This window comes from Notechis scutatus, chromosome 2 (genome assembly GCF_049901735.1).
Source record: "Notechis scutatus isolate UNSWTSFEM ecotype Mainland chromosome 2, rNotScu1.2, whole genome shotgun sequence".
Taxonomy (NCBI): domain Eukaryota; kingdom Metazoa; phylum Chordata; class Lepidosauria; order Squamata; family Elapidae; genus Notechis; species Notechis scutatus.
The window spans coordinates 84,618,051-84,630,558 of record NC_142010.1 but is presented as its reverse complement, the minus strand read 5'-3'; the positions used below and the strand labels follow the sequence as shown (position 1 = coordinate 84,630,558).

At 36.6% G+C, this 12,508-nt stretch overlaps 2 protein-coding genes across 2 annotated transcripts in view; both read right to left on the bottom strand.

Moving 5' to 3' along the window:
* Positions 1-1,828, bottom strand: part of LOC113423685 (organic cation/carnitine transporter 2-like) — a 35,929-nt gene extending 34,101 nt beyond the window's left edge. The window contains exon 1 of the mRNA XM_087955347.1: positions 1,249-1,828. Within this exon, the coding sequence (XP_087811473.1) occupies positions 1,249-1,641 (393 nt within the window). The 5' untranslated portion in view covers positions 1,642-1,828. The remainder of the gene's footprint in view (positions 1-1,248) is intronic.
* A 4,802-nt stretch (positions 1,829-6,630) lies between these two features.
* SLC22A4 (solute carrier family 22 member 4) overlaps positions 6,631-12,508 on the bottom strand; it is a 66,990-nt gene continuing 61,112 nt past the window's right edge. The window contains exons 9-10 of the mRNA XM_026687570.2: positions 12,101-12,236; positions 6,631-10,042 (exon numbers count right to left, since the gene is read on the bottom strand). Of these exons, the coding sequence (XP_026543355.1) occupies positions 9,961-10,042; positions 12,101-12,236 (218 nt within the window). The 3' untranslated portion in view covers positions 6,631-9,960. The remainder of the gene's footprint in view (positions 10,043-12,100; positions 12,237-12,508) is intronic.

Sequence of the window (12,508 nt, the reverse complement as noted above, 5' to 3'; positions counted from 1 at the left end):
CCTTCCTACAAGGAAAGTGAAAGAGGAAGCTGACAGTAAGTCAGAAGTTCCTCTACTCCTACTGCTTTTTTGCCTGCCCATGGTTATTCTGCTTCTCTGTTTAGGTATGAAAGTGTCCCTGAAATAATGACCCAGCTTGTCATGGGTTGTCTCTTATTCAATAAAGCTGAGATACCCAACATATGACCTATAAAAATAAATAGAGTGACACATCATATATGTCTAATGGGATGGTGGAGCATTTTGGAACAAATTCAGAAAAAACAGTGTACAAACATAGCACTTGTTTGTAATTCTTTAACGAGCTGAATTCTTTCTCTTTGTGGCTGCCACATGATTCTGGCAAAAGATACAGCTCTTTAAAGGGCAGCAAACAGGCATTATATTCATCTGTGCACAACAGAGCTTCTGACTGCCCTAATACATAATATTTAGTAGATTTTTATCCCATCCATATCATTTAATAAGTAACTGTAAACATATCTAATACTCTTTCCTCCCCACAGCAACTCTGTGAAGTGGGTTGGGCTGAGTGACAAGACCAAAGTCACACACCAGGCTTTCATGCTTTTAATTCCCAGTCTTCTGGTTTCTGGGCCAACATCTTAATCACTATACTAATCTGGCTCTCTGTAATTTAGGAGCTCATATAGACTAAAAGTTGAGCTTACTATTTGGTAACCATAAATGGGATTACAGTCTAAAAGGATAATTTTGATAAAGGAATGTGCAATATTTATGTCTCAGATTTAAACATACATTCAGAGAAGAGTTGTGGCAATTCTATTAAGTATGCAATCTGAGCAGTTTCCTGGAGAAATTTATGAAACAAGGCTTGTTTGAACATTATCTGAAATTTTAAACAGAAAAAAAGGCTTCAAAAATGTGGGCCAATGTTGAATGGAACAGTTAATATTGTGAGTTTCTACAGATGAAAAATCTGGTGGCTTTTGTTTCTGAATTGGAATTTGTCAAAAATATGTTTACAAAAAGATACAAACACCATGATTAAATGACTGGTATTATCAGGTTAATTTTAAAAATATTGTACTTCAATAACAATAGTTATTGAATTTCATCTCTCCAAAGTAATTTCTTCTCAGCAGTCGTCCGTGCAAGTTTTTCTCCTAAGCTGACATCGCCCGGTTGATCTTGATCTCTTGGGAGGTCGTCACGCTGCCGGCCACTTTCCTCTAACTTCTCCCCCCTCCCCCTCCCCCTCCCCAAGGTCAGCACGCACCTGCTTACCTCGTTGACAATGGTGTTGTCGTAGTACTCTCGACTGAACTCCCAGCCATCCAGGCACTCCTCCTGCCCCACCTGGCTGAGGTTGACATCGCGCCCGGGCTCCAGGTTGCCGGCCGAGAAATTGAGCAGGGCCTCGAGGCGGTAGCGGCTGCACTGGCTCCGTACCTGCCGCCCGCCACGCTTCTCCAGGGGGATGCTGGCGTTGAACCACGCCGCGCTCAAGTTGGCGTTAGCGGGCACCCGGCACCAGTGCTCGGGGGTGGCGGCCAAGAAGACAGCGGACAGCCCCGTGTAACCGTTGGGGATGATGCTGGCGCTGAGCAGGAAGAAGATGAGGCGCTGAAAGGGGCCCCACTCGCCCAGAAAGGCGGTGGCCTCGTCGTAGTCGAACATAACTGGCGACTGGCAGTTGCAGAACGGCTGCCAAGGAACGGCCGCGGTGCCAGACGCCGCTCTCGTCAGCACATGCAGCAGCTCTTGCTGGCTCGGGCCAAAGGAAGGAAGGGCAAAAGGAAAACCTAGCCGGCCGCCGGCAGTAAAGGGCAAGAAGCAGGGGCCGGTTTAGGAGGCTGGTTGTGGGTGTGGTTTGTACACAAAGGGCTGGAGCGCCGCGTTCAGCCCGCCTATGAAACCGGGGACGCGTCTGTCTGCAAGTTCCCGCGCGGAAGAAGGGAATAACTCTCCCTCCCCCTCAACTTTTTAAACGGGTTATTTGTACCACGTCCGCCTTTACTTTGACAGGAGATTGTGTAAAACAACGGACATGCGGACAGGAGGAGCTCAAGGGAGTGTGACAGGCAGCGTGGCTTGAAATGTATTACCTATACACATTATTTAGGTCATAGGCAACCGTATTTGCTTAACACGTACAAAACTAGTAGAATAATAAATCTGGTGAACCACCTTTGCCTCATCTGTCCCTCTGCCTCTGTTGTTTAGCCCTGGATTTCCAAGAACAGTACAAAAGTTAGTTACCCAGTTTCCTTTCTTGCACAGTCCCACAAACTATTCCATTTTATTTGTTTTATTGTAGTTGAAATGCTCACACCAATTTATGTAGACTTAGCATGAAGCCATGATGTTTATTTTGTTTATTGTTTCTGGCATCTCATAAAATGTAAATCGATACATTATGGCTTTGCACTATGACTACCATATTATGTTCACCAGATCATATTTAAATTATCAGTTGTCATATGGAATTCATATGGCAGCCTTTTTCAATCTAATTATTTTAGTTGTTAAGTTAGTAACATTGTTAAGTCAATCCGGCTTCCCCCTTGACTTCACTTGTCAAAAGGTCGCAAAAGGGGATAACATGACCCTGGAACACTGCAACCATCATGAATATGAACCAGTTGCCAAATATCTGAATTTTAATCATGTGACCATGGGGATGTTGCAATGGTAAGTGTGAAAAAGTCACTTTTGTCAGTGTTATAACTGAATGGTCACTAAATGAACTGCTCTAAGTCAAGGACCACCTGTATTCTCAACTGCATTAGGATTCCTGGTGGATTATATAAATCTAGTAGAACATAAAATCCAACAATAAAAGTATATCTAACTGCAGATTCTATTACGTAATAGGCAAATAATAGGGTGGCACATTTTTAAAACAAAGTGAAATAATTGTAAATACAGGTACTAACTGAATGAATGTCACTAAGGAGTTTCCACAAAACCAAAGTTGGTTTTATGGAAGTCAAATCTTGGAGTACCACATATCTAGCAAAAGTTTTTAAAGATGTTTCTGTTAGTTGCTTGACTAAAGGTTAAGTATGCACAATATGGGTGTGTGTGATACATCGCAATAATCAGGAATCCAGATGAGAACAACGTTCTAGATAACTAAAAATGTGTGCTATTTCTTTTACTTTGGAGCTGTTTTCTGACTTGGCCTGAATTCAGAAATTAAATTAGGTAGGTCTTGTTATCCATGAATGGGATGTCAAAAAAACATGATTTAAAGGAGACAAAGACAAAGGCAAATCACTTTGATGCTATGCCAGAAAAGCTTGTGTAGACGTGTTCATGAATTTATGAGAAATCAAGCTTGAGGTAGACGGGATATTTTTAGTGGAACAAAGGTAATGAGAATGATATGAGCAACATGGCAGCTTCATCACTTAAGCCCTGTCCCTTTTCCAAGCCTTTTTCTGTAGCCTCACATGTATGTACAGCCCAAAGGAACAGAATTTGCATTTGTTTTTTTCATTCTTAGCAAAAGCAGCAAAAATCTATGGATCCTGCTGAAGGAGACTTTTCCTGTATTGGATGCTCATTTTCTTTCAACCTTGAGTTTTACCAAGCGAAATTTAATGGGATAAAACCTTAATTTCTACCTCAAAATATAATCCTCACCTAACAAGTAAAAAGTGTGATCTGGTCAAGAATATACAAAGCTTTAAATCATGTTTTGCAAAGTACAATGGCTTGATAAATTAACATGGAAAATCAAAACCAAGTTATATTGTGAGTGTGACTGAGTATGAGGCATAAAACTTGAGGCAGGTAACAATGTAGACAAAAATAATTACCGTATTTTTTGGACTATAAGATGTTCCAGACTATAAGACGCACCTAGGGAGGAAAACAAGAAAAAAAAATCTGCCTCCCAGCAACTTGCCTCCTTACGGCAAACAGCCTGGTCAGCTTCAGTACAGCCTGATTTAGCACAAGCAGCTAATTGGCGGTTGGATCGGCCTCCCAGAATACTGTTCCTCCCAGATCAGCTGTTCCAAGCTGTGGGGATCACCTCCACCCATCGCCACCGCTGCACACCCCATTTTTGGGTCTGTGCATCCTGTTTTTGGCCTCTGCGCACCCTGTTTTTGGCCCGTTCCAGGTGGCAGGGATCGCCACTGTCTGGAACAGGCCAAAAACGGGACGCACGGAGGCCAAAAATGGGGCACACTGAGGCTGAAAACAAGATGCATGGAGACTGAAAGCGGGATGCATGGAAACCTGCTTGCTGCAAGGAGGCAAATTGCTGGGAGGCAGAGGCCGAAGGGTGGGGGCTGGTGGGTAGGTGGGACTTCAGCAACATTCGCTCTATAAGATGCAGACATTCCACTTTTTTGAGGGAAAATGTGTCTTATAGTGCGAAAAATACGGTAGATATTTGTGCTTATCTGTAAAGCAAATAGTGACTGGGAGAGGATAAGGAAGTTTTTAAAAAAAAAAAAAAAGGTAAAAAGAACTCTTACTAGTCCCATATTAAAACTCAAGTCTTCTGTAGATATTTTAATTAAAAATAAATCAGAAAAGAGAATCATACATTGGTTGAATAGTTCTTTCTTTTTTACTTACTTATATTGCTTTATTTTTACAAATAACTCAAGGCACTGAACATATCCAACACAGCTTCTTCGATTTTCCCCACAACAATCCTGTGAGGTGGGTTGGATTGAAAGTGAGTGACTGGCCCAAAGTCACTTTTCCAAGACCGACAGTAATATTTCAGATTATCTCCCTGCCAATATATAAATATGCATTCAAAATATATGTATGCAACCATATTTACTATGTAACATCAGACTGTTCAATTCCATTGTACTGTTGTCACCTTTACATCTATCAGTTCAGAGGTGGTATTCAGCAGGCGCTGATCAGTTCTGGAGAACCAGTAGCGGAAATTTTGAGTAGTTCGGAGAACCGGCAAATACTACCTCTGACTCGCCCTGCCCCCATCTAGTCTCTGCCTCCTGAGTCCCAGCTGATCGGCTGGGTCTTCTTTTGCTGCCCTGCACAGGAGAACAGAGCTGGAAAGCAGGTTAGTGGGGTGGGGAGGGATTGGAGATTTTGCAGTATCCTTGCCCTGCCACGCCCACCAAGCCATGCCCACAGAACCGGTAGTAAAAAAAATTGAATCTAACCCAATTATATACTAGGAGGGACTCAAAATGTATTGCATTAAGCAATGAAATATATTACTAAATTTCAGTTAAATTTAACTGTTGCTTGCTATCTTGGAGTTGACCACCCGATGAATACTTGAGGCTTCACACAAGCCTGTACAGAGACCAATACTTGAGGCTTCTTCAAGCCTGTAGATTTTTTCTTTGAACATACTCCAGGAAGGGAACTTGCCACGGCATGTAATTACATTAAAATAAACATTCACCAATTCAGAAGCCATTTATCACTAACCTCAAATATGGGTTTGTGCCTATGAAGGATAAAGCTCATAGGATAAAAAGTAAAGACTCTCTCAAGTTGAGTTCAGCTCTTGATGACTTTATGGAGATGACCTTGGGTTTCCTTGAAACAATATAGATATGGTTGTCATTGCCTTGTTTTATTTCTTCTACAGCTCCTGAATGACAGAGGTTGCAAATGAAGTCTTTATAAAGGCTTTGTAGTATTTCTCAATCAAATGGAGAATGGTTACTTATTGCATGTTTGCTTGGATAGGAAACAGATGAACTTGTATGCATCTACTTCACTTAGCAAGATATCATTCAGAAGACCTGAGGCTGCAGATGTATTTCTAAACAAACATTAAACTTACATCTACCTAACCTGAAGGAGAAAGATTTGAATTGTTTAATAAAACTTTAGAGGAATGTGTTCAAAATATGTTGTCTTGGTATATAAGTAGAAATGTAAAATGTTTCCACCCGTGTTGAAATTTGAAAATGGTATCTTAACCTAAAACTAATTGGATCCAAACTTGCTTATCATTTTGAGATCACCAAGGGACCCTCATAATTGTCTCCAAAACTGTAATTCAAAGTATATCTTTCCAAGTGGAAGATATTTTTGAAATATTAACTTTGAGAAGACTTTTAGAAATTAAGAAAATGTGAATAATTTATTTTCAATTATTTGTCCACCTTTTTTATTCAAAGTAAGAATGTATATTTAAAATGCAGGTTTCTTAAATCTTTTTTGTGGTGCAGCAGACTAATCCAGTTCTTCTGGAATGTCATGATAAATTGCCACATTTATCGCATGATAATAACTAAGTGAACCAAAAATATTTAACAGCTTTGATAATTGTTCAAAATATTTTGTCTGCTTTGGGATATAATGGCTGCTTTATTTTCTTATTACTTGTGTAAGATAATCTGTCCCAAGTTTGAAATTATAATGCAGTATTGATTGTAGTGCCCTCATAACGGTCCTAAAGTGATTCTTTCATACTTATTGATATATCTGTATTATTAAATACTAAATCAGCATCAACTCTCAGGCTAAGTTTCATTGGTTCCCCAACATCTATCTTACACTATATATTCATGTTTCTTATTGATTTGTTAGTTCTTTGTACTAAATAAGGACAATGTTGTCAGTATCTGAAGGAAATGTATTTTTTATATTACTATACACATAGAATTTCCCTTTTTTACTCTTCAAGCACAGAAAACTCAGCATAAGTTTTGAAGGTTTTGTTTATGTTTTTATTCGCAATGAAGAAAATAAAGAGATAATATTACAGGGTGATACATGACAGATTCCATAAACTTTATACAAATTGGCACAATCCAAATGAACAGTGAATAGTCCAACATAGAACATAAATTTGTAAGACAGAAGTTCCTCTCTGCCTTACACTTTGTCTCGATCTGCTCTGAGGATCCTCCAATAGAAAAGACCATTGCACTTTCTTCCTCCTCCTAATCACAAAACCAGTTCTTTCAGTTGGAGAACCTGATTCCATTCAATATTCAGTACATTATCAGTTACAGTATAAGTGCAATGCAAAACAGGTCTAAAAGAACTGTTAGAGGAGATATGTGGAATAGATAACTCACACTTTGGTTAACTGAGAAACTTCAGTCTTTTTTTAAATAAGAAACACCAAACATGACAAGGCACTTTACAAAATTAACAATTAAATGGAGTTTGTTCAGCCTGATTTATAACTTGTAGCCTTTTGTTGAAACCTAATAAGAGCCAGATTCCTTCCTTTTTAATGTCTTTTAAAGCAGTAGCAAAAAAATGGAGCTATATTGAAGTATTGATTCCCTACTTGCATGACTGATAAATATGTTTCACTGAATGAAACAAAATTGTGCATACTGCCTACCAGGAGACATAATTAAAACTTTGGCTAGCACCACAATTGTTTTACAGAAAAAAAGGAAGGATTAAAATGTGACAATGACTCACCTTCTTCCATTCCAAATGGTCCTCCTTCCATTTCCTGTTTTTGGAAGATTGAAATCATCTGAAAAATCCCTGAGAAAAGTCTATATTGTCAAAGAATGTACATTTTACTGAAAAATATTTTGATGCAGAAATTATAGGATCAATACTGCAGAACTTAATATGTCAAAAATCCATGCCTGGAAGTTATAAATCTTCAACTACCTAGCAGTGAAAGGCAAAAGGAAATACAATTGTTGCTTTCTTCAGCAGGCTTTCTTCAACTACTAAATTGGACCACATTAGATGAAAGCAGCTATATCATAAGAAATTAAGGATATATCAGGAGGTTAAAATGTCTTTACAACTTGCACTAGGTCAGATAATACTGTAATAATCTTTAGAGAAGTGATCCCTCCAAAAATTAAAAACAAACTCACAATCTTCTAGAAAGTGCAGCTTTCCAAACTGGACAGTGTTGAACTAAAAATCAAGAGACAAACTAGCAAAACTAGATTCTCCAAAAAAGTACCACAAATATTGTTTTAGAAACAGTTACAATTACAACAAGGTAAAACTGTATAGAAATCCATTATTTTGTTTAAAATATTTATACATAATATGTTTATACATATTGCCAGATTACAATACATTATTGAACAATTTTATCTGACAGATTTTTGTTGAGAAAGTTATTAGCATGAACTTCTTTTTTCCAAATGATGTTTCAGAATCCTGCCTGTTTGCCGTAGGTAAAAACCTGAGAAAACACTGTAGATCCAGAGTTATAGCTTGTGGTTCAGAACCTGACAATCTTACAAATAAGTAACTTGAATGTTAGAAGAGTCATGTTAAAGACTATGTACCAGAACCATAAAAGAATTGAAAAAGAAATGAACATAGCATACATTAACATGTTAACATCACTGCACAGATTCATAAGGCAAAGGGTTCTCCTACAAGGAACAAAAGGTACTAGTCCTAAATTTGTCACTTGAAAGTCAGGGGTTGATTTAAATGCTGCTTTGTTCTTTTGCCATTCTTTTTCAAGGTAGATATAGATGATCCATACAGAATGTGAAGTTATTAGTTTTTAGTTTCAAAGGAGTGGTTAGAAAAAGCTGCTTTTATAAAGAATTTCTTTGCCATATTTAAAACTTGTTAAGTAAAATTTAAAGCAGCCTTCACAGAACTATTACAGATAATGTCCAAGATAGTCTTGTCCATCCGATGTATTACAATATAAACTCCATCATTCTCATCAATAGCATTATCTTGGGATCATCACATTGGAGAAAATTGGTCTAAGGTCATAAAACAAATTATTCTGGACTAGTAGTATTATAACAAAGCATGCTGTATTCAGATTAATGGTATAAAAACAGCATATTGTACAGTTTTGCTACAGTTAAGATTCTAACATTAGTGGGTTACATACTTTTTAATGAATTAAATCTGATTAATATATTACTAGGAATGGTACTTTGGCAGTAAAAGCAGGAAAGCCAGTTTCCCCCATGACGCAGGCAAAATCTGAATTACAGAAGTTTACATTTTCATAGAATGCCATTTTAAGCTTTACAAACAAACAAGAAAGATTTTGTTGACAAAAGATAAAGAATTTCAGTGTTAAATGGGCAACAAATTGTGATCTACACATAAAGACCCAACTGTCTGAATACTTGATTTTAATCACTATCTTATCATATGACTTTTAGCATTGGATTTGCTGACAAGCTCATGCAAGCCATCATCTTTAATATTTACTTTATCACCTAAAATGTTTTTAAAATCCAGTTTCATAAAATAGTTTCTTCTGGCAGGCTGACTTACATCCAACTTAACACCTAATTTATATTTCTCACTGAAGAAAATAAACAAAGAGCTGTATTTGGGCCCAGTGAATGAATGAATTATATAAATAACTAGAATGCAAAGTGTGGAGAAACCCTGCCTACATATTGTGTGCATTGCTCTTTCTTTGACAGGTAAATTTCCTAAAAGATAGGAGCCAATGATAGTTAATTTTAAATTTTGGATTTTCAGAGCTATTTTCTGGTTGACAGAGGAAAATATAGTTATAATTTATTTCTAATATGTAAATTAATTTCAAAACATGTGCTTCACTTTTAAAAATATCTTTTTAAAGTTTAAAGTTACGTTTTATTATAGTCAATTTTTTCCTTTAAAGATTTTTCAAGTGAGCCTTAGAAAATACAGCCCTATCCACAAAAAATTCTGTCATTTATTTTCTAAAGAGTAATATTATAGATCTTAATCCACACTTTAAAATACTTAAAAATGATGTTTGGAGTTCAAGAAACACATAACTAAAATGTTATATAAAGTATAAATACACATATAACAATAAAATAATACCGGCACCTCAAGAAGAGATGAAAATATTCAAGACCTCACAAAAATGCAAATCCCAAACCAAAGAATAGAAATAGTTACTGATAAAAGTAACTTGTGCCAACACAGCAATTTAACACAATTCCACATATTTGGTACATCAGTGTTTTGAGAACCGCAGGATCATTAGGAAAAGTCTAATAGTGTTATTGACTTTCATATATCTTTAGATAAACCACACATTCCTCCATTCAACTGATATGATCAAAATGATGTCATATCCTTAATGGGCAGTTCATTTTGCTCTGAATTATCTACCTTGTAGTCATGTTTTCTTTTGCTTAACCTAAAATCAAATAAAAAATAATATACATTAGAAATGATGGCAGCAAACAATTACTTTTCTTACTTTCCAAATGCTGTCTTATAAAAATATATTTTGGCATAAATGTGAACTATTAAGGAAGGAGTGGCTCTGATTAACAGTCCCAAAGACAAGTAGTAGGAAAATATTTCCATTAAACTGAATGAAAAACATACTTTGGCGAACCTGGCCTTACAAGAATGGGGTGCTAAAATGGAAGCCTCATTCTGTAAACTCTGCATGTAATTCCTTCTCCAAATACCATAAAAAGTCCAGGCATAGGGGTGGTGGCAGCTGTCTGACACTGCTGAAAGCCTCAATCCTCTACTTCAGGCCCAGCCATGGAGCTACTGCCAATGAATGCTGTTCTGCAGGGCAGCCAAAAGATCATAAACGGTGGCGGGGACACAGGAAAGCTGCAGCACCCCGTGGTCATACAGGAAAGTGCCTGACTTCTGATCATGTGACTATCGGAGCATTCAACAGCCGTAAGTTCAGGCACAGGTCATAAATCCTTTCATTCGACACCATAATTTCAAGTGGTCACTGAATGAATGATTGTTAAGTCAAAGTCTATCTGTATGATAACATTTTCTTTGTTATCCATGATATCCTCAGGAATCTTCCCAAACTCAAAAATTCAATGTTCTTTATATACTGCTCCTTCAGAGCAAAACTTTTGCTTCCATATGGCATCACAGGGGGGGAAAAAACATTGTGTACACATTTCTGAACTTTTTCGATATATACATATCATGACATCTGTATATATTCTCCAAGATACTTTTCTTTTCCTATCAAGTGCTGGCCTGTGGTATATTTTTCAACTGTTGGTTCCCTTGCTATTGCTAGTTAATTTTAAAAGGAAGAAGCTCTCACTCCAATGGCTTCAATCACTTCAATGGCTTGTTAATTCTATTCTATGGTATCTGTTGTTATTAGTTTTATCTGCTTTATATTTAATCACAGACCCATTTTTTCATTATGCATCTTTATTTTCATTATTAGAGCTTAACAATAATTTGATTTTCATTTATCACAGTCCTATCATCAGCAGTTTGATATATCTTCCTCCAGTTTTAAAATCACATTAATCTTCTTTCATCCAGCTCTCAAAATATATTCCATGTAAGTTTGAATAAGGAGAGAGTATATTCTCTCCTTATTTTGTTTCATCATGTTCCATACAGCCTGGTTTCCTTTCCTGTGTGTAGATTTCTTATGAGGACAATGAGTTTATATACTGCAATAGATTCATTTGACTGCCTACCCAACAACTTCAGTGACTCTAAATGTTTTGAGATTCCCGTTTTCCTAAGAACATTCTATAGCTTGATGTAGTTGTACAATCAAAAGGCTTTCTATAATCAATGAAGCACTTATTGACTTCTTTTTGGTATTCTTTGGCATTTTCAATTATCCAATTGCATAAGTAATAATAATGTCTCTAAAAGCAGCTTGAGCACCTGGTATTTCTCTTTCCAAGTTGAGCTATAATGGTACAATCCTTAACACAGTTTGGTAATATGTGAAATCAAGGATATTTTTTACAACAGTTTGTAAATTCTGTTAAGCTTCCTTTCCCTGTTATTGATGGAATGACCTCTTCCCATCTGTTGGACCAGTGTGTCAATTTCCAGATTGGGTGGCATAGTTTGATTAGAATGTTTACTGATTCGTCTCCTGTTGTTTCCAATATTTATATAGATATTCCATCAGTTCCTATAATATTTTGATTTCATAATGATCAGAATGCTGATCAAAATTATCTTTTGGCAGAAGCATTTCTTATAAATATAAAATTATTTTTAAAGTATCTCAGTCATTAGCATAACATTCAGAATTTTAACCTTCCATTTTTGCTTGATCCCTCTGAATCAGTTACTGTCTGTCCATTGGCATTCTTTAGCATACCAATTTAAGGTTGAAAACTCTACATCTTTTGAATGAATTGCTGTTGTTTTTTCCATATCTGTTTCCATACACAATGCCTTTATATGAAATATAGTAAGGAATTCTATTTCAGTAAAATCAAATTACCCTTTAATTTGTTGCATCTCATCAAATGTCTCTGGCAGGGGTTTCCCATAACTTTCTGGTAAGAAGAGGGTGAGAATTCCTACCAATAATGTTAGGCTGCCCATGAAGATGTAAGGCAGAAATTTACCATAGGCACCTGGTAAAACATAAAAATAAGTTAATTACATAATGTTACAATATAAATTCATAATCCCTTTATCTATTTGATTCCTGCCCTTTCCTCCTGGATTTTATCTGGATGTATTCCTTTTAACCTTAACAGCAATCTTTCATGATCTTTACTTTAAAATTATATTATTTTGCACTATCCAATCTGCACAGTGTTTTGCTATTTTTGTCATGTGATTTTACTGTACAGGTTTTGCTCCTTTGAATCCATTTTATGATACGTTTTAATTGATTTTTTGC